The sequence below is a fragment of the Oryzias latipes genome, chromosome 23, assembly GCF_002234675.1.
Source record: "Oryzias latipes chromosome 23, ASM223467v1".
NCBI classification, from domain to species: Eukaryota; Metazoa; Chordata; class Actinopteri; order Beloniformes; family Adrianichthyidae; genus Oryzias; species Oryzias latipes.
The window spans coordinates 21,017,247-21,039,736 of NC_019881.2; the positions used below are offsets into that span (position 1 = coordinate 21,017,247).

At 42.8% G+C, this 22,490-nt stretch overlaps 1 protein-coding gene across 1 annotated transcript in view; it reads right to left on the reverse strand.

Annotated features, from left to right (window-relative positions):
• LOC101167917 (plexin-B2) overlaps positions 1-22,490 on the reverse strand; it is a 168,912-nt gene that overhangs the window by 20,354 nt on the left and 126,068 nt on the right. Inside the window, exons 11-29 of the mRNA XM_004083283.4 lie at positions 16,624-16,810; positions 16,432-16,543; positions 16,246-16,357; positions 15,374-15,475; positions 15,174-15,269; positions 14,844-14,928; positions 14,593-14,762; positions 10,498-10,646; positions 9,935-10,070; positions 4,637-4,773; positions 4,383-4,565; positions 4,192-4,300; positions 3,772-3,981; positions 3,607-3,690; positions 3,029-3,118; positions 2,791-2,930; positions 2,612-2,712; positions 542-771; positions 173-354 (exon numbers count right to left, since the gene is read on the reverse strand). Coding sequence (XP_004083331.2) covers positions 173-354; positions 542-771; positions 2,612-2,712; positions 2,791-2,930; positions 3,029-3,118; positions 3,607-3,690; positions 3,772-3,981; positions 4,192-4,300; positions 4,383-4,565; positions 4,637-4,773; positions 9,935-10,070; positions 10,498-10,646; positions 14,593-14,762; positions 14,844-14,928; positions 15,174-15,269; positions 15,374-15,475; positions 16,246-16,357; positions 16,432-16,543; positions 16,624-16,810 — 2,615 coding nt within the window. The remainder of the gene's footprint in view (positions 1-172; positions 355-541; positions 772-2,611; positions 2,713-2,790; positions 2,931-3,028; positions 3,119-3,606; positions 3,691-3,771; positions 3,982-4,191; positions 4,301-4,382; positions 4,566-4,636; positions 4,774-9,934; positions 10,071-10,497; positions 10,647-14,592; positions 14,763-14,843; positions 14,929-15,173; positions 15,270-15,373; positions 15,476-16,245; positions 16,358-16,431; positions 16,544-16,623; positions 16,811-22,490) is intronic.

Genomic DNA, 22,490 nt, shown 5'->3' on the forward strand with positions numbered 1-22,490 from the left:
CTGCACAAAGAAGCCAACATTAACTCCATTATTCCTCCCTGGATGTTTCACATCTTCAGAATTCTGCTACAGAAACAACGAGAGCCATCCGCTGGTTACTACTGCCAGACTTAAACCCTAGAGTGGAAACAAACAAACAAACAAAAGCCGACGAAACAAATGAAGCCAGAACCTCCTGAGCATCAGTTTGGGGTTCTTGCTCTGCACGTGCTCGTCCATCAGCTCCAGCAGAAGCGTTCTCATGATGTCCGTGTAATACTCCAGTTTGCCGTGCAGCGCCACCGTCAGGAGGGAGGCGAAATAACCCCGAGCACGTGCGTTGAAGTCCGGGCGGCTCTCCAACGTGCGAATAAACTGATGTTAAAGAAAGAAGGTTCTTAGAAAAACAAGTATTTAAGAAGTTATTCTAAAATAAATGTATTCTAGAAGCCGAACTGCTTTTCTACTTAAATATGGAAAGTTTTAGCCAAATTCCCCAAATGTTGCCGCTTTAGTGAACATAAACAGAGAGAGAACAGAACCTGGAGAACTCCAAACTCACATTGATGAGGAACGTTTTGCTGTTCAGCAGGTTGGAGAACTGAGTGAGCGCCTGGTTCACCGTGGCCTTGCGGGCTTCTGGGACCGGTATGTTTCCTGTGATCATGGGGTCGTTGGAGCTGTCTTTGGACGGCCAGAAAAAGTTTCTGTCCGTGTAGGTTTTGTAGTCCAGGAAGGGGATCCTGCCTTCGCTCAGCTCACTGGTGTGGTCCTCCATTTCAATCATCAGGTCTGAAAAACAGCAATGAATCTTCTGTTCACTGGGGGAATGGGAGCTGCTTCTCCTTCTGATTGTTTTTTTCCAATTCTTCTTTCTTACTGCGCCTTGGAGAACAAATCTCACTACCGCCACAAACTAAAAACTCACCAAAATGTGTGCGCAGCTAGTGCCAGGTGAGACTGAATTTAGCGATTAACCCCTAGCCCCGATAAAGACGATGACATCACATCCTGATGACATCACATAAAATTCTCATGGTGCTCTAAAATATATTTGAAAATCTACAAACGAAACCCCAAAACACATTTTTCGGGGGTCTCCAAAAGAAGTTTGAAAATATTATGGGATGGCCACAGGACTTGGGGAGTCAATTTTGTGGCGATTTTTTACATTTTCGCACAATTTGAAAAAAGAAAACTTTTGATGATATGATCATCACAAAGTTTCACACACGCCACAAAGGTTAAGTCTCCAGCCCCAAATGGAGGCCTTGTTGACCTTTGACCCTGGTAAGATGCAGCTATCTTTCATTTAAAAATATGTAGAAGGCACTCAAGATGAAATTCTCAGATAGATTTTGATCTTTTGCCTCCCAACTCTTCGATCATCATTGGGAAGATACTGGGGAGGTTTAGAAGTTTTAGATTTACGGCAAAAGTGTGGTGAGCTCGCTAAACTGGCGTTCCCCTGTTATTCAGACGTTTCTTTTTTACCAGAACGCTGTGAAAATTGAATACATGGACCGTTGACTCAAGCTAAAAGAAACTATATGACATGGATATAAACATATTAGGAAAACCTCCGTTCCTAAGGAAATAGGAAAATTGACTTGCAGATTCTTCTTAAACTTACATAGATGTGTTCGTCAGCTCAAGGCTTTTCTAAAATAAAATGGTTTCTATGGAGATAAACCGAACAGCAAAAAAGAAAAATCACATGCAGGTATGGCCAGAGTGTGGTAGAGGGGGAGAGTGAGGGCCGTACAGCCAATCAGCGGTTGGGTACTGGGCCATGCTATGCCGCTCATGGCTTTATTTATCATTGGTGCTATATTTAAATTAATTAAATAAATAAAAATAAACAAGAACTGTATTTGGGGGCGGAGCTGTGACGATTATTCCAAATTCAGAATGATATAAATTTCCTTGAATTATGTTGTAAAGTGTCTAAAACACTAAATATAAATGTAATCACATCGGTGTATAATCCTTTTTTTTAATCATCAAAGTGATCATCTTTCTTCAGAAAAACCAGCAACAGCTCATATACATTTAAAAAATGTTATGTTTTTAAAACATTTTTTATAGTTTTTTTTGTTAGAAACATTTTCATCGATAAAGTTAGATTCATTTTGACAGAATATGGACCCTTTTTTATTTCACAGCATTACCTTATAAAAAAACAAAAACATTCCAAACCTATTATTAAAGATGGTTAAAATTATTGATTTCTAATTATATTAATTCACCTGCTCAAAGGTTTGTTATGTTTATTTTCTGATAGTGTTATTTTTAATCATAAACATGATTTCTCTAATGAAAATAATCTGAATATATTTTATCCGTATGTGGTATGTAATTATACAAAATATTTGTATCTACTGTACATAATTATTAAGTAATTCATCATTGTCATGTGATTTATTCATACTTAAGCGTACGTAATGACCTGAAACTGTGTTGGTAAGGCGTTGTTATCAGATGGAAGGTGAGGAACCGGATGATGATCAATCGTGTAATAATATGGTTACGGTAGAACGGGGGTGGGATTTTCTAATCCTTCTACTCCCTGTTGGGTTCTGTCTCCCTCGTGCACCATGCCACCTGGAAACCGTCAGCTGAAGAGGCGTACCTGTGAACTCCTTCTTGCAGCGGTCTCGAACGCTCTCCTCCAGGCTCTCCAGCTGGTGCCTCACCTTCTCGTACTCGCGCTCCGCCTGCTGGCTCTTCCTCCTGTTGGAGGTCAGACATGCGGGTGAATCACCAGCGTTTCTCCACCCGCGTGCCAGTTTTTAACGCTCTTCGTCAAACCTGTAGCAGTAGACGGACATGACGATGAAGAGCAGCATGGGAACGATGACTGCGGGGATGATGATGGCCAAAGGAATGTCCTCCTTTCCCCCCTGGTAGTAGACGTGCCCCACCATCCATGTGCCCCAACCAAACTTCACCTGGAAAGAGGCGGAGCCCAGATTGACCCTTTAAGGCATCGTTTCAAGCAGAAGAGATGGAGTCTGTCTGAGACTCATGTCCTTTGAGCGGGGCTGACCTTCAGCTCCAGCATGTCATTGGTGGAGTTTCTGAGCTGGTTTTTGGACTTTGGCTGCGACTGAGGAGCTTCCAGCATCAGTGTGTCATCCTGACCAGAGAGGAGAGAAACAAGCGCACACATCGGATCAACCATCCACATCCTGAGATCAGACAACAGCGCAGCAGCAGCCGGTTTGTTAAATTTAGGGAGCGTGGATGGAAACCGCACAGAAGAAACGGATTTCCAAACTTCAGCTCGGTCTGACGCCGCTTCTGGACGGACATGAAAGCGAGACACGCTCAGGTATGTTTGAATAGTTTGAGTCAGAAGCGAAGGCGCAGATGGCGTCTGTTTCTGTCTGATAGCATCTCTGAGTCGCCGCTTTCGCTTTCATCAGGGAGGCGATTGATTTTCAGCGCCGAGTGAGGCAGAGTTTCTGTGACAGCGTCACCCGTCAGGCGTGCGAGTGCGGCGGCACTCTCAGACACGAACGCCCGCCATTCCTCCGCTTTGATGGGGCGTCGGCATCGGCTGCAGACTGCGAACGCAAATCCATCAAGAAGCCATCAAACCCCCACAGCCCCCCCTGCCTCTACCTGCATCACGTTAACTCGACAGGGGACGTCTTCGATGAACGCCTTGGCCTCCTCCTGCGTCATCGCCTTCAAGAAACCTCGACCCTGAAGAAAGGAAAAGACACAGACGTCAACAGGAAGGAGAGACGAAGAGTCTTTGGACTTGAAGTGAAGCGTTTGCCCTACGTTGACGATGACAAATCTGGTATCTGTGATCATATTCTTCTCCAGCTTGTTGAAGGTGGGGTTGGTGTGATAGTCAAAGCTCCTGAGCTCCTCTTCCATGTTGTCCAGCTGGATGAAGGTCTGGAGAGACTGGCTACTGGAGCAGCAGTTCACCGCTGGGGAGAAGAACTCCAGGGTGGTGTCGTTCTTATGCTGCACCCGCTGGACAAACTGACAAACGAGACACAGGGAGGATGAGATCTCCCACCATGAAAAATATCCACCGCGGACTGAAATTTCACGTTCTTGAACTTTTCATTTCCTCCTCCTTCACTCTCTTGTCAGTGTGCTGCAGGTTTAACCCTGGAACAGGTTCCTATACGAACACAGGCTTTGGATCCAGGAAGAGAGTTCAGTCCCAGAATTCAAAGCGCCTCTCACCTCCACAGCCGGTGCGTCTGACGGCTCGTCCACAGTGACCTTCACCTTCATCATGGCCAACTGGATCAAATCAAACCCGATCCCTTTCACCGTGATATTCCGTCCACCACTGCAAAGAAAAACTCCCAAACTTCACAGCTCCACTTTTTCCTGCTTGGACCTAAAGGAGGAGCTCGGAGTGCGGCGCTCACCACATGAAGCTGCTCTTCGGTTTGTAGGAGCTGATTTTAGGGTTTTCGCAGTACTGGAAGGCCTCCCTCACGTCTTTGGTGGTATTCCTGCCGTACTTCACCGTCACCAGCAGCGGGTCTGTCGGCACCTTCTGCCCCAGATACTTGCCCGTCTTACAGGTGATCTCTGTACCAAACGACAGGCTGGAGGAGGAGAGAAGAAGTCCTGACTGACTGAGCTTCTGGAGCGCTGTGGAGAGAAGGTCAACGCTTACACTTCACAGGGAACGTTCCCAACACTGACGGCGACGTCCTCCTTGGTGGCCGTGTCCAAATTCTCTCCTCTGATGGTGATCACGGTTCCTCCAGCGGCAGGACCCTTGGTTGGCAGGATGGTGGTCGGTTTGGGGTCCTGAACAGAAAAGAAGAGATGAACCAAATAAAACACAAAACCTACAGTTAAAGTACCACGAGCTCCCCCTGGGGGAGCGGTGAGCTGCAGACACAGCCGCGTTCGGGAACCATTTGGTGGATTAACCCACCAATCCAACCCCTTAATGCTAAGTGTCAAGCAGGGAGGTGTTGGGTCTCATTCTAAGAGTGTTTGGTGTGACTCGGCCTGGATTTGAACTCACGACCATCCAGTCACAGGTGGGACACTCTTACACAAGGCCACTGAGCTGGTTAAACTTACAGTTTTCTTGTTTAGAGGGAAGTTTCTGGTTATAAAAATACATAATGGTCTTAATTTGTGTTTTAGGGGTAGAAAAAGCAGCTTTACCATCAGAAGTTTTAGGATTATCAATTAACTCTAGAGAGTCAATCCTAGTTCTCTCTTTTATTTTGGAAGATTTTAGCAGAAAACTGAGATTTGAACCTTAGTGAGACCATATGAGCATCACAACACAACGGCGGACCTGAATCTGGTGGTTCCAGATCCCCAAAAACCTGGTCAACGTTTTTGTACGTGTTGAGAGTTTTTGTACATTTTTCTTGAGCATTTCCTGTTTTCCGTCCAAACTTCCACGATGGCTACAGAGCAGACAGTTACCTTTTGTTCTCACGTTAAGAAGGCATCTGTCATGAAATGATGGGTGTCATAGTGGCCGTTTTCTTACTTAAAGCCCTGACAGAACCTTTGCACTTGCAGTTCAGCTAATTTGTTCTCGGGTCTGAGGGACGAGTGTTCTGTGCCCCCAAATGGAATCAGAGTCACCAGATAGTCCTTGCTGTACGAATGACCCGGTTTTTATAGAAATTTGTTTTTACTTTTAGGAAAAATGGTTTCTAATCAAATTTTTTAATTTGACATTAAAAAAGTCCCCCAGCTTTATTTTGGCATTTTGTTACCATATGGTACCAAAGTGATCTTTACATTTGGACTCCCACTCAATTATTAAGTGGTTTTAAAATGATTATTTTAACGTTTTTCGCCAAAATAAAAACAAACTTGTTTCGTTTTCTAGGACATAGTTTCTGCAGAGCGGCAGGAGTTCAGTAGAAATTCATCTCTGGATTGTGGTGAAGAGCTACCCCACCTTTCCCGTTGCTGAAAGCTCGCGGTTTACCCGTTTTCCTGCTAGCTTACAGCCCTCCAACCTAACATTAGCGGCTCAGACGAGGCAAACAAAGATGAAGGTGTATCTGTTTAAGTTGATGCATCAGAATGAAGCAGAACGGGGACCTGTGTCCCACCCAGTGTTTTTCTACCTCACAAATACCATGTCACAAACCACTAGGGGTGTGACGATGACCGCATCACCGCATGTGATTGGAACTATAATAAACACATTCATCTTAGCAGATAATTTACTTTTTCTGCTGGTTCATCACCGTGGTGATCAAAAATCCCGCACCGTCTCAGCTATACAAACGACAGTTTTGCCTCTACTAGAAATTTCGAACAATTTGAATAAAGAAATACTCAGAAATGCAATTTGAAGCTTCATTTTATTTCTATGCATATCCTCCATCCTCATAAAAAGGCCCCAAGAATGTGTTAAAAACAACAAAAACATCATTTTCATCAGAGTGGGTCTTTACGACACACAACCCAAAAGAGAAAATGTAGTCAGAGATTTTGGGAAAACTTCTGCTCCAAATGTTTCAACGTCTCCAAAAAATGTCAACTTATCTCAAAGTGAACTAAAAAAACTCAGAGTTTGAGTGGAAAAAACAAAAACAAAAGATGACAAAGATTTATTTGAACTTGGCTCCAAGATTTTAGAGAAAACAGACACCGGCTGATTGTTTTCCTCCTCAAACTGGGGGGGGTTTGCTTCAGAGCTGCCAGCAGAAGAAAACAGAACAACGGGGAACATTTAGCCTCATCTGCACCGCAGGAAAAAGCTGCATCCAACCAACAAAGTGAGCGGAGTTCTGAGTGGCAGCGGAGGGAAAGTAGAACTATAAAGACTGGAACGTTCAGAACTGTGTTTTGGTTGCAGTACAAAGTACAAAGGTGGGGTCTGTTGGTGTTTCTGATGCTCTGGAACAGAAAAGATTCCTCCCTGAAGAGAAGAAAGCCGATAACGACTGGGCTGCTGTGGAGCAGTGGCTCAGGAGGAGCTTCTGTGTTCAAACACCGGCAGGCCTGCAGCCGACGGAAACAGAGGAACCTCTTCATCACAAACATGCAGATCCTTCACCTACGCCAACCAGAACAGGTCCACACTTCCTGAATTCTGCAGCGTCTTTGGTTAGAAGCAAAAAAAATAGTTTTTTTTTCTGTGTTTATCTTATTTGTACAATAGAGTTTGAGGGTCACCAAAAAAAAAAAAAGTTATTCCCCCGAGATTTAAAGTAAGAAGAAATTTGTTCTCATAACTTTTATGAGATTAAGGTAGAAGTGAGCATAAAGATCACTTAGTTGAATAGGTGAGCTGAATGTTTATCGATAACATTCCAAATATCTGGAAGCTCATTTGTTTGATTTACGATTTATTAATGTTTTATTTATCCATGGTTGGTTTGCAGGATCTCTGCAGCCGTTGATAAAGACGTCTGTGTCCCTGCAGCTGTCCACTTCAGTCCTTTCTTCCTCCATTAAAGACCAGATCTCTACGTTTGTGTGACGTATCCGTCTGAGGAGGGCCAGTTTGTCCGCATTTTCAATGTTCTAATGCTAATATAACAGACTATTTCCATTCATCTTTGTTTTTTTATGTGGAAACGATACGTTTCATCTGGTATGCAATACTGTTTTTCTTTCCGCTTTGGGGTTTCTTCTGCGCGTTTATTCTGCGCATGACGGGTTCATGACGTGAGGAGACAACAGGACTTCTGGGTTTGTGAATGAACAGGAAATTAATAGTAGCGATACTCCACACCCAAACGTGTCTCTGACTCCTTAATTTACAGATGACACTCCGCTTTACCGACATGTTCTTTGCATGGTTTATTCCCACTTCTTCCGTGGTTCATTTGCGATACATCTTCTCCCACTTTTTTCACGTATAATCACGTATGACCAATTTTTATCTGTGCAATATGCGCAAAATGTAGTGGCTGTGTGACACGACCCTAATTTCTGCGATAAATGAGGGACCACTGCATCCATACTCTATTTTTCTGGAACAGAGTATTTGTCACAGCTCTCCCCACTCATTTCTCCTTTAAATGTTCAAGTATACGGGACCAGCGTGATATAAATAAATGTCATCATCACCTAATAGCTTATTCCTGAAAGAGTTCTTGCAGTTTCAATGTCAGTTTTTAACACGCAGATGAAGCAAAACTCAGAAACTACGTTTGGAAGTGGAGACTTACTGCTGATGGAATTAATGAGTCATTTCAATCTCAGCAGTTTTCCTGCCATGAAACGCAAACGGATGCAAACTCCAGGAGCAAAATTCAAAGGAGCGACTGAGCCTTGTTCAGGAAACAAAACAAATCAGCAGGTGAAGCTGCTTCCATCAGATTTGTTTCACTGTTTGTGGATAAAAACAGCTGGAATTTGAATTGAGTTTGGCGCGGCAGACAGTTTACACGCCGCTAATATTTTCACGCTCCGCTGGTTCATCGTGGAGCAGGTTCCCTGCAGCGGAGGCGAACCTTTCAGTGTTCCTAGGATTGGATGTGTGCCGTTTGAAGCGGCTCTGACATGCAATCTTCTGAGCCGCCAATGAGGCGAGCGCGTGCAGATCTCATAAAGACAGATTCTCAAAGCTGCAACGGGAAACGAAACGAATGAAGAAAGTTTCAGTGAAATAACTGCTGCGTCTGAGGCGTCCCGCGGAGACAAAGGCTTTCCGCTGCAGGCGCTGCCACAACCCCGAGGAAGTCCACGAGGAAAAGCAAACGGCGTCTGTCCCCAGGCCATCCGCACGCTCGCTTTCATGGTCACGCAAGCTCCTGACACGACGCAGACTTCTACTCTTCAATGATGCATCCTTAAAAAGCTGAAACAATTCTTTTGTCATATGATCTCAACGTCCCTGAGCTTTAGGTCTTCAAGGGAGATTTTGAGGCTTTTCTGAGAAGCTTCTAAACAGAATTTACTACTTTACTTATGCAGAATAAAAACCACTTGACTGATGCTTTGCCTCTAGCGAATCCAAAAAGCAAAATGCTGAACTTCACTTTATTAAAATTATAATAAATATATAATTATATATAATAATAAAATTATAGATCTTGTAGATCATCACGTGTAATTACATTCTTTGAATTATTAAGGAACAAAATTAAACTTCTGAAAAAAAGACGGTCTGACAGAATCTCTGTTATTATCCAAACAGGTGAATCTTTTACCCGACATATTACCCTAAAAAAAACAACAACTTGGAATTATCCCCAATAAAACAACAGTTTCTCTGTATTATAAACACTATATACTGTAGGGGCGGGGAAAAGCTGTACAGCAAACAGCTGCTTCTAAGGTAACACTAATGGATTTTTATGCTAACGTGTTTGCAGAAAACACAAAGGGGGAATAGTTTCACCTGAAGCTACAGAACAATTCAGAGCTTCAGTCTTTTCATGAACCGATTTGAGTTTCTTTTGGGAAAAGCTGATTAGAAGACGGCAGCGTACAGCGAGACGTTTGGCTGTTGTCATGTCCAATCAGAAGAGGCCTGGCTTTAATGTGGGCGGGATTTAACTTTCTAGTGTTAAAACAGAGATCAATAAGAACTAGGCTGGTTTACTATAAGCCAGAGCTTTTTCTTTAAGCAATATTCATTTTTTGCTTCTCATCAAACCGCTATGGAAGTTTTTTTGAGTCATTATTTAAAGTAATATGGAGTTCTTAATTTGAAAAGGAATTTAGCGATTGACAATTCAACACGTCATTCAGGCTTGGCATGAACTGCATGGTTATTTAAACAACACAAAATAATTTAAACCAAACCATGTATTGAAACGTCATTCTTAAATATTGAATTGTAAATTGCAAAATGCATTGTCGTTTAAGTGATGACATCAAAAACCCGTGGCAATTCAAAATGCAAGTGTCATTGTTTTTATTTAATATTATATTTGACTCAGAAAAACTTCCATAAACAGCAGCTGAGAAACGATCCCATGTTTTTGCAGTTTGGACGGCTGATTTGCAAACCCTTCATAAGACTCACCCGGTATGTAAACACCACCTGTGAAGTTCCTTTTTTCCCTCCGGCCACCTCCACCTCCACCACCCCACTGGTTCTTTGTTCCACTGGGATGTCGGAGGGCGGAGCCGACCTGGCGGGGCCGATCTCGCACACCACACTGTGGACGGACAGAGAAGGGGCTCAGCGAACCAACGGCCTCACAGGAAACCATAAAGGGGATTACACAACAATTTTTTGTGCTGAATGATTTGAAACAAAACTGTAATTGTGGAGAAACGTGGAGCAACAGCTCTTCCTTTTTTTTCCTGCAAAAACCTTCCCACGATGTTTGCTGCAGCATATTAAAAGTCAGACAAGCTGCCTGAGGCGGAGCCGCTTCAACTCTGCGGTGAGAAGCCTCAACGGCGGTTAATTATGCAAGAAGAATCCTGATTTTAATATTACGCAAGCGACTGAGCTCCCAGGCCAATCTCTCTTGCAGATCAAAGCTCTGCGACTTTCAACAAGCCGGCGTTGAATCTTTTCCGCTGAGTTGTCTCCTAATTAAAGCGGCAGCTGCAGGTTAAAGAGGCTGCTGGGCTCACCTGGTGGAGACGGAGTATCTGTCCTCCAGGTGGATGCAGTCCACTCCGGCCACTGTGATCCTCTTTATGTCCTGCTTCCTTACCCCCATGTTGGAGCCCTTGATGGTCACGGCGATGCGGCCGTTCATGGGGCCGAAACGGGGGATGATCTGCAGGGGGAACAGGATCAGAAAACCATGAAATCTAAAGCCTGAGTCTCAGCTCTCCCCCAAAAAGATGATGAGCCGGTAGAGAGAAAAGGTTCATGCACATTTTTTTTGTTTGTCATTCGTCAATGCAGATTTTTTGTTTGTTCAATCACTGTTAAATAAAGTGCCTGTTGGGCCTCAAACTGTAAGACTCGCCCTTGCTCCATTTAAGAGTTAAGATCCTCTCTACGACCTTTCAAGCTGTGCCCGTTTGGGTGCACGTGACCATGTTTTAATCCAGGTGTGGATCGTTCACTGCATATGAGAACTTGACCCCTCCCCTCTGGCGTTCCACACAGGAAGTTCATGCTAACTCCCAGAAGCCAAAATCCCATAGACTTCTATAGAGAAATAATTTAATTTAACATGCTAATAATCCTCTTTTTTTTAACTGATATTTTTTCGGTAGTTCCAGTTTTTCACGTTAAACTGACCGATCAGATGCCTCGATAAAAAGAGCGGAGCCTGTTGCCCCGCCCCCCAAATTGTTCAGCTTTGTGTCACCCCCTTTCAAGTGGTAGATCACTCCTGATTAGCGAGAGAGGTTGTCATAGAAACGTTGAGACCGACCCGGACCAATCACCGCTTACTGCCGATTTCTGGCTCCAACATGGTGGCGTCTGGCGACTGAATTAACTTCCTTTGGTTGGAGCCAAATGATTCATTTTTTACGGGTGACGTCACACTCACTCAGTCCAATTCTCATTTAGGGTCATGCCGTGGATGTGTCCCCCCCCCCCAGGGCTTGTTAGCCAAGTGCTCTACCTGGTCGACTTTTGTTCTCGACTTTGGGGAGGACAATAAAAGGAAGCTGGACGGAGAATGAACTGGAGTCCAATATTCTGCTTTGACAATATTGACATAGAAACTGCAAATATCAGCTTTAATAAACAGACGGCTCGTTAAATAAAGACGCCGCTCCTGAAGCTCACCATTGAGGTCACTTATATCATGAAAAACACAGCAGCTCCTGCTCTAATCCTAACCTAGCCCCCCCAAATTCACACTTTATATTATTAAGTCTATTAAGAAAAACTACAATAAATCTTTTCTCCTCAAATTTCCTCTTTTTTATTGCAGTGAATGTTTACTTCTGATGTCATTTTAGAAATCAACGGCAGAGTCGGCGCTTCCTGTCAGCAGAGCAGATCCGATCCCCTTTGAGTCTAAAATGTTTAAGGATTGGATTTAAAGAACCTTTTCTTTTCTGGATCGGCGGCTCAACGAACCCACAAAAAGGACAAGATCAAAAAATGAAAACTTCTGAGGAAAGTCCAATAAAACGATAGAGCCAAAGAATTTCCTCCCAAACAAAAACTGTAAGTTTTTGAAATGCAACATTCTGTGCAAACAAAACCTCTGTGCATAAATAGGCAGCAAGTGGCGTAAATAAAGTTTAAAATGTTGTTTTTTCTTACAGATTAAAAAAAAATCTTCTCTTACCAGATGACGCTTTTAAAAATCCAAACACTTAAATAAAGAGGCAAAAAATAAAAAGACAATGTAAAACTAAGGTAAATAATATTTTTTTTTTTTAAAAAGAAATGGAAAAGAAAAAAGACAGAAATGTGAAACATTAAAAAATAGATGATAATCAAGCAAGATTTTATGGCTAACAGCTGTCGGTTTTTATTTATTTATTTATTTCGGGTTTTTTTGGGGGGGTCCTTCACTATATCCAAAATTCATTATTACCGGGTGCTATTCATGTCCGTTTTTAGTATGTGGAGGGGGTTAATTTTTTGCCGTCCGGGCCGCCTGCAGGACACGAGGCGTCTGTGAGGCAAAGACTTTGGATTTTTTCGGTAAACGATCAAAGGCGCCAATGAAACCTTATTAAATATTTGCGCTGATACAGCAAAAACAATTAATTCACAAAGAACTGCTTTTTCAAAAAATCCTATTAAACACTTGGACGACCTTTTTCATTTCACTTTTAAAGTTCGACTCTGCGTGTGTGTGATGCTTCCAGACGTCAGGAGCATCAATCTGCTGGTCTGAAAAGACGGCTGCAGATCCTAATGTCCTGCAGGCCGTTGGGCCGTCGCTTCCCGCCATGCGGCGCCGACGATTGGCCGTCAGGTGCCTGTGGGATCCCTGCAGCTGTCAGTCGAGCGGATGATTGTTTCCTTGTGTTTTATTTCCCTGTGACTGCAGAGCAGCGCGGCTCTGGCAGCTTCTCCTCACTCATTCCTTCAAGAGGACGGGGAAAAAAGAAATCCCAGGACGCCATTTTTCCTGCTGCTTCCTGGAAGATTAGATGTTCTTCAGGTGTGGCGCTGTGATTTATGGCCAAAGATGACTGTTAGTAACAGTGAGAGGGGGGAAAATCTGAGGCCGTCTCCATTGAAAAGGAACAGTTTAGAGTTTCTGCACCTTTGAAGATTGAGAGCAGATTACAGAGCAATGAGGCTCTGACGTCAAATCTGAATCTTTTCTTTTATGAGAAAAACTTCCTGTGAGCGTCTCCAGTGACATTTGGGAGCCAAAGCTCCGAAAAATTGAAGCAGAACCACAAATCGACTGCCTGATAATGGTTTAAATCAAGTAAGAAACAGAAAGGCAGCGATTCATAAACTTCATAACCTGAAGAAACGGGACAGTTTGTTGAAGATGCTAACACATCAGCGCCAGAACAGACGAGGAGATGCGCTCTTCTATGAGAATCTGATCTAAAATCTGATTGTTTCTGACTGGTCACAATCTCCAGGTTCCAGGTTTACGTTGCGTTTCTTTTATCACCAAAAGAAAGTAACATGACCAAGAGTGCAGATAACAGTCAACTTATTTCACCCCCCCCCAAAAAAAACACAACTCCACGTAATAGTGAGCTATTTAGACGACCAAGCAGTAAATGAAAGAGAGGAGAGCCACGAATCGTACATTTAAAGTAAAAAAAACGTTTGGAGCATGAACCCGAAAAATCGTAATTTACGTGTTAAGCCTAGAAATGTGGAGAGAGTGGTTTCATATTTCGGTGAGTACGATTATCGTACGCTTGTTTTTTGGGTTCTTATCTCATTTCAGCCAATAATGCCCCCTAAAGAGCATCAGTGTAACTGCATCTTAGTGCGGTTTTTTTTAGGACTTTTAAACCTTTAATGACAAAATTTTAGATCCAATGTTTACATTTTTGGAACTACCATAACTCTTCAACCGTTTGCGCAAATAATGTAATTATAACAAATTCTGAAAAAAGTTACCATTATTACACTAAAGAGTTACATTTTGGCGAAAAGCTACATTTTTGTTGCACCGCTGATGTTATTTTGGTGCTGTAAGCTAGCAAGAGAGCGCATAAACAGAGAGCTCTCAGTTATGGATGACGGGAAGGGGGGAGGGGCTTGCTCTGCGCCAATGGCCCAACCCACATCTCAGAGGGGGAAGTTCTAATGAACTCCTGCAGCTCTGCAGAAGCTATGTCCCAGAAAAGGACAACGGATTTTAGATTTGCCTCAAAATGCTTTTAAAATAGCTCAAAAGATGATTGAAGTGTGTCTTTAGAGGGTTAAAGTGCAGGCGCCAGAGGTGCATACACTCTTTTTATTTATTTATTTATTTATTTTAGAAAACAATGTTTCCTGTGAGCCGCAGGCTTTTCTAATGACCTGTAGGAGAATTTCTCTAACATATTTCGTTTTGGTTCAATTTACTGACAGTAAAAAAAGAGATCTTGACCTTCATAGAAAATTAAGGATTGAAATTAAAAACTGATCACCTGGTTTGGATGAAAAACAGAATCATCAGTGCCCCCCCCCTCAAGCTCCAATAAGCCTGTGATTGTGGAGCCACGATTGTGGATCTTGTAAAGTACAAAGGATTTATTGGTTTTCTGCAGTTGGCGTGAAGATTGTGTTTTCTTCTGGTTGTGGTGTTTGGGGGGATGGGGGGTTGTTGTCAGACTCACATCAACGATCTTGGGGTCGGGGCATTGTGACGACTCCGGCTCCAGCGCCGGGCAGAGGTTGCGGTACACGCAGCGGTTCTGTTCGGCGCACCACACACAGTTGTACTTGGCGTCGGCGTGTTTACACAGGCTGCAGTCCTCCCGGCCCACCGCGCAGTTATACAACACCACTGGTGGAGGAGAGGTCAGGGCGGGTCACCTCCTGGATCTACAGGTGTGTGTGTGTGTGCGTTGGTGGGGGACACACCCACCTGTCAGGGTGCTGTCGATCTTGTGATTGTCGTTGTCTTTGATGTGGAAGGACACGTTCACTTCCTGCTGCTCGTCGTAAGAAAACTGCAGACAAACAGCCATATTTACACCGCCATGCGCACGCCATCAGTCTCTGAACTACGTACATCCTGGACTTTAGCAGCTTTTATTTTGAAGCTTGACACTAAATTTTTACAGGAAACTTTTACTCTGATTGAACTTTGGCTTTTAACCAAAGAATCTGAGCAGCTAACTCACGTTTTTAGTCAACCGTTAATTATAAAAGCGTATGGAGCGTGTGAAACGAGCTAGAATCGCTTGAAACTGACCTGATAACCGTTAAACTTAAACTTTGAGCCTTCTTCTTTGATGACCTCTTGCTCATCGGGCATCAGCAGCTCAGTCCCGATGGAGAAGCTCTGGCCCTGCAGACAGACACCAGAAAGAAAAAAACGACGGAGATGAAAGGGAAACCCAGGAGGATTATGGGTTAATCGGCCGTTTGAGGAGCAGGTTCGACTGATCTCACATCGTAGATGTCCAGGTTCTTTCCATGGAAGCTGATGGGGATGGCGGAACCCACGGGGATCAGCAGCGGCTTCGGAGACTCAAACTGGGGACAGTTTTCCGGCTTCAGTGCAGAGGAAAAAAAAACAGAAGCAGTGAACCAGCAACCCTCTGTTTGGATGTGACAAATTGAAAACCTGCGCATTTAGTGCAAAAAAAATATTCCCATAATTCTTAGGGATATATTATTACAATATTTCCCCTGCAACTGTGGCCAATAGCCGATATTTGCCGATACTTTAGTGTCTACAGTAACACAAAGTTTAGATTTCCTTTTCATTTCTATATTACAAAAGCACAACTTTTTTTTACTGGACGATCATAGGATCACTTTTAAACTTTCATATGAATATTTCTGAAAGCATTCAGGTCATTTATTAAATATTGGACATAACTGTAAACTGTAAGCTCCCCATAACCAGGATCTATTAGGAACAACATGTGTCCGTATCAAACATAGTATTGACCTTAAAACAGTCATTGACTGATGATGACTGTAAAAATAAGCTTCTCAATCTATTAGGAACAAATATACATTTAAAAGAATAAAGTGGCATTTATATCCCTAATAATTCTAACACTCTCTCCAAAACATTAAAACATTATAGAAATGCGTTTTCATTTCCATAATTCCATTCAAAAAACTTTAAAAAGAATGTGGTCATTGCAATAAGGACAAAAGGATAAAATATATTAGATTAATATATATATATATATAGCACAAAAAAGCAAATATAAATAAATATGACTTAAACAAATAAATTAAAAACCAGCAAAAACCAACATTAAAATCCCTAAAATATCAGAATCAAGAAGACCAAAGGAAGTATTGACCTGCTGCGGTTTGATGATGTTCCACCCGCTCACAGAGTCATCTCTGTCGCTGCACACGTGATCCTGTGCGTCCCACTGGCAGCCCCACTGACTCGTCACACATGTAATGCACCTGAAAACACACGTGTCAGAGTCAGGGCTGTGCACGTTTTTTTTGCTGCTGCGAGTGTGCGTCGTCGGCCTCACGGCGTGTTCTCGTTGCTCCTGACTGTGGCGGCGCAGTTGTAGAAGTGAAACTTTCCAGACGTCACTTCCGTGGTTTTGTTCACTCGGATCTTGAGCGGGACGGACACAAAGTCTGCAAGAACGCACGAATCAGAAATTCAGCATTCCCCTTTCAAAACTGTGCAAATACGACGAACAGATGGGTTCACCCACCCCGGTCTCCAGGGGTTGGCGGGATGACCTCAAGATTGGGCAGCGAGCAGGCCACCTGAGTGGAAGAGTACCGGATCAGCTGGGCCCGAGTGTCGAAGGAGCCAGAGGAGCACTGTGAGCATTGGAAGGAGCACTCCAGCTCGTCCTGATCCCTCAGAGCGGGGAGGGCGGGGATGGTGATCACAACCTGAGGAGAAACACAGCCGACACTGAGCCTCCAGGACCCCAAACGTGGAGAGGAGGAGACACGGAAGCTCAAAACATGCGTGAATGAAGCGTGTTAGTCTACAGCCGCCTGTGTTTCAACAGGTTTCAGGTCATCGTCCTGCAGAAGAGCTCAACTCCAGCACTGAGTCCACATCCATCTTTCAGATGGAGCTTTGATGAAACATCGGGGGGAAAAAAAAATCATCAGCGACACCATCTCATCGGTTTTTGAAGAAAGTTCCTCAAGAAAAACCAAAACAGTTTCCATACAGAAACTGCTAAGTTTCACTGAAGCTTCTATCTCTACGACAAAACCCTTGTGCTATCTTGTGGGGTCAAAATGACCCCACCCTTACATTGACGTGTTCTCCCTACCATGACAAAGGTGGATAAAGGTGGAAAGATTTCATGTAATCCATGGACACCAGTGAAGATCACAAATCATTGAAGAAAAAGGTTCAGCGCACCTTCTAGTGGGTCTAGATGACCCAACTCCCAATGGTAAAGTGGCTAGGATAGTAAAAGGGTTACACAAAGACCCTGGTCAGGTTTAAACATATGCTGCCTCACTCCGATCATCTTTTGATCTACTTTAAAAGCGTTCCCAGTGATCCTTTAATTATGATTATGTTGTTTTTAGCCAAAATCCCAAATGAACATAGTTTCTGCATAGCGGCAGGAGTTTATTAGTAATTGTGTCTTCGTGACCATATCTCCAACATCCCTCTCTCTCCTTCTCTCTTCTTTTCTACTGTCTATTTTAAAAAACAGATATATACAGACACAATTAGTATTAATAAAGTTTAGCCTCAAATACAAAAGGGGTTTATACAAATATACACCTCCTGTGTCAGACGATTACTAACGCCCTATTGTAACACAAGAGGCCTTCAACTCTCATCTGCTAGCTCAGAAGTCCAACAGGACAAGTAATAAAAAAGATGACATAAAAGACGTGTTCATACCAAATTCACCTCGGTGTTGTGGGTGAGACAGTTGGCTCGGAGCAAGCCCACCCCCACATCCCCTCCCCTTATGACTCGCCCAATGTATTTTCAACGTCACAAGTACGATCTGCTCCTGATTCACAACGATTTGCTTAGAGAAATACTCAGAAATTATACTTCAATCTTAATGCTCTTTATATTTGCCCTTCATCACCAGAAAAATGCATTAAAAACATTTCTGATGTTGGTTTATTTAAATGAGAGAAGTTCTCAAAGGTCATCTGAGATTTGAAGTAATCTGCACAAACAAAGCGGTTTCTTCTTTTACATTAAATCCAACAAATAAACAGTGGTACCGATCTGCCTCTTTAGGAAGCAACAGATTGATGCATTTGTACAAAAAAAAAAACAGAAAAACAGTTAAAAATAAAAGTCTCCAGTTTTAAACTTGATAACTGCATTTGACTTGGAAAATAAAAAGACCTGTAAGTAAGTGGAGGTTTGACCGCCAGCGTGTTGCATTTCGCACTATTTAGACGTCACCTCGGCTTGATTAGAACAAATACACTGTGCGGACGGATTCACAGCAGTCATACATTTTCTGATAAACATATTTAGCAAAGCTAACCAGACAAATGCAAAGTCATTTAGCGAAGTCGCCAGCCGCAAGCGGCGCTCATATTTCTTCATTAGACGGCCGCATTTGAAGACGTGCTGCATGCAAAGGAAAAACCATCAAAGGATTCACAACTTGGCTCCAACCAACAGTGACTTGGGCTTCTTTGGCCACTAGGGGGCAGGCACAGCAAAGTGCAAATTGTTTGCTTGGGATTGTTTCATCCTTTTCTGACGAATTTTGTAGTTACGTCATGTTAAAATCATTGTGACATTTATAAAAGAACCAGAAAATTCAGACAATGAATCCTTGAAAGATGCATTCAAGCTTCATGAAGGTTCCATACTGACTCATAGAGGTCATTCTGTAAGCGCCTGTCATTGGAAGAGCCCCCTGCAGGATTATTTACCTCTAGCTCCATTAATGCAGAAACTTTGAGGTCTTTTTTTAATTTATTTTTTAAATAACATTTTTTACCAACTGCAGTCTTGGCTTTTTGTACTCAGACTACAGCCTGTTCTAGAAGAAACAAAGATCTGAAAATATATGCAAAAAAATGTCCTCCTCAGTTGTGTTTATCTTATTTTTAAACTCATTATTTACAATGGTTTACATATGATTCTGCGGTACTACCCAGTCTGCATGTTTTACATCCATAAATCTGAGGGCAAACTTGGAAAATGTTTCTTTTGATCCCAAAACGTATTCAAAAGTCTGAATTTGGCTGAAACGTTTAATGAAGCTAATCATTTTACACTTTTGTGTTGCCATAGCAATGCCACAGCAAGTTGGGATAGTAGAATTTACAAAGATTTGACCCCATTAGCTCCAAATGCTACTCATGAGGAAAAAAACTGTTTATTGTGCAAAAAGGAGTATAAAAGGCGCCATCTGAAGACAACAGGATTGATTCTGCAAACACACTTTTCCCCTGCGTTGAAGTATCAAAGCTCCTCACTCCAGATTAAACCTTCATGCTCCATGGTTCATACGAGAACCTACACCACTCCAGGTAAAATTAGCCACATAAGTCAACTGTGTTGCATTATTCCTCCATCTGTGTGATGCAGATAAGTGGCAACAAACAACCTTCATGCCCAAGTATTTATACTTGGGGTTGACCTGTACGGATGGTATAGGGTCGTGGGTTGTTGGGTCAATGGAGGATCGCAAAGAGGAGCGGCTGCTTCCTAAGGGGGAGTGGAGGTGTGTTTTCCAGTGTCCTGGAGGCTCGTACGGCCACCTCAAGGACATAAAAATGGAACGTACCATTGTCGTCCACATCGGTGGTAAATGCATAAAAAGTCTGTTAGACATGCGTGGACATACTTGGAGCCACAAATTCACGCATGCGCCTCGCTAAATAAAAAAAAGTGTTAATTGCATTTAAACGACATAAAATACGCGTAAATTATATAATTCTTAACCGAACAAAAATTTTGAACAGCTCAAAACCAAATTCACGCAAAGACCCGCTGGCCAAAACTGTCGGCGAACATCTGGGCACATCGACGAACGCAAGAAACACGTCTGAATGACGTCAGAATGACCGTAGAGAAACATATGCATGAACACGACCTTGAAACTTTGTGGAGGGTTTGACCATTTTTCACCCGAATCCACCCATAGGGGCAGACCGGACAAGGGTTCTTAGTGACCTTAGCCAACATGGCCACCACAGTTAGCGTGATAGCCCATAGCAACGATGACATCTTGTGGTCGTCTGAAGCAGATGAACACGTGTATCAACTTTTGTGGCGATGTGTGAAACTCCATTTTTAGATTTCCCTTATGATCAGGCCTCTGCGGAAACCTCGCCAACATGGTTGAGAAAGCCGCATTTCATTCAGGCCAAGAGGTCAGTGTTTGCCATTTCACATTGTTTCAGTCAGGGCTTGCGTGGAGACGCCAACGCCACGCCGTTCCGGCTTTGGAAAGGAAAATCAATAACTTTGAAAGGTGATCGATCTGTGACGACACCCGAGGGAACTCAGATCGTGTTTTAGATGGACTAATTGGTGTTTGAGACTTTTAAGGATCAGAGGTCAAGCAAACTCAGTTGTTTGGTCACGTCTATTCTGGAGATTCTTGGTACCAATTTTAATGAAGGTTTAGCTAATGTTACAAACATTTTTAATAAAAAGTGGTGATTTCACACTTTTCCACCAAACCAATCAACCATGGTGATCTTTAAATGTAGTTTTTATGCACCCAACTTGGTTTTAGGGGTTTGACATCATCTCGACAGATGAACCTCCCTAAACTGAGAAACAGAAGAGACCGATCCATCCGGGTTGGAGAACATCTGATCAAATCTGAGTTTAGGAGAAGCGACGGCTCAGAGAATGAAGGCGTGAAGGATGTCTGCTGCTGTTAGCTTCCTGCTGAAGGACGCCGCGTCTCTGTGACACGGCTGCTCTTTGATCAATTCCTCATTAATTCAGACGGCTCAGCCTTCAGGTTCAGGGCGACGCAGCGCCTCCGCAGGAGCTCGGTTACCTCTGGAAAACGCCTTCCATTTAACAATCCTAATTTATTTTTTGATTCTACTGTCACAGAGATCCATTTCCCAGAAACAATAAAGGTTTGTTCTCCTCTTTAGGGACAGAAATCTTTTAAATAACCTATTTCGGTTTAAAGCTTGAAGAGTTCCTGAAGGCATGTCGTCAGTAACTGCGTTTTTATCACACATATGCAAAAAAAACACAATTTCATGATATCATTTATGTGAATAAACATAAACCAACTCACAGCGTTGAGCTACTAACTTTGCACCTTTAAGCAGCTGCTGAAGGTCACGTGACGCGTCAAGGAAGACGGAAATAAAACCTCCATCAGTATCGGAAAATAAACAACCCACTGCTCAAAATGATCACCAGCAGAATCCCAACAGCGTTTTAGGCTTTTGTGCCACTGTTTTGTCAACAAACTTCCCTTTAGTGCCAATTAATTACAAAAAATGATCTCAACACACTTTACAAAAGAGCAAAATAGCCAAACTGTTTATCAAATAACAGTAATGACAGTAAAAACTGTTTAACATTTAATTACAAGGAGCAGAAACTAAAGATTTGAATCCTTCTTTTAAGGATTTTGTTGTTTTTTGGGAGGGGGTTGAGTTAAAATAAAAGTATATTATGTAATTCACTTTGTGTTTCCTTTATATGAAAGGTGCTTTTCTAAATAAAGTTTGAATCACAAAACAGAAACTGGACACCTTTCTAAAAAAAATCCTGCCTTAAAATCAATTCCACAAACTCTACTGTGTTTGACGTCCATGCGTTGTTCTGCAGCTGAAAGGACTCCAGAAGCTCCAGAGAAGCTGAAGGTTCAAGTCAAACATCTACAGAAGAGTAACGGGTCCATTTCTGTCCATCTGAGAGCTTAGAACCATACCGGCTCCACCTTTGCCTCTGGAAAAACCTGTCATGCAGCCGTTTTTCTTCCGGGTATTTCCGCCAAAAGCTGCTGTCATTTTTCAGCCCCTCAGCTGTTTTTTTCAACCACATTACCAGACACGTCTGTTGTTTTTCAGCTGCAGGTTATCGTTAATACTTCCACAAAAACAAGACCTCTTTCATATCCTTCTATTATTTCCAGACATGCATATTTCAGCAATACATCCTAAATGTGGACTTTAGATCAGTGTTTTTTAACCTTTTTTGAGCCAAGGCGCACTTTATCCTTGACAAAAAATCCGGCGGCACACCAGCATCCAAAAATTAAAAAAGGAGAAACTCTCTAGTCTGTATTGATGTTCAGTCCCTCTGCAATGTTTTTTATTTTAAAAGTTAAGTTAGTTTTCAGTAATAATTTTCAACTAAAGTATTTGACGTTTTACCCTGGTAGTTGTTTTTCCCTTCAGTTTATTAACATGCAATTTTATGTCTTCTCTTCCTCTTTCGGCTTCTCCCATCAGGGGTCGCCACAGCGAACAAGTCGCATGGTAAATTTGGCAATGTTTTACGCCGGATGCCCTTCCTGACGCAACCTTCTCAAACCGGGCTTGGAACCGGCACAGGGGTAGAGAAGGGAACAGGGAGCAGCCCGCAGTTGAACCCTGGTTTCATGGATGGAAGGCGCCGCAAAGCAGCACG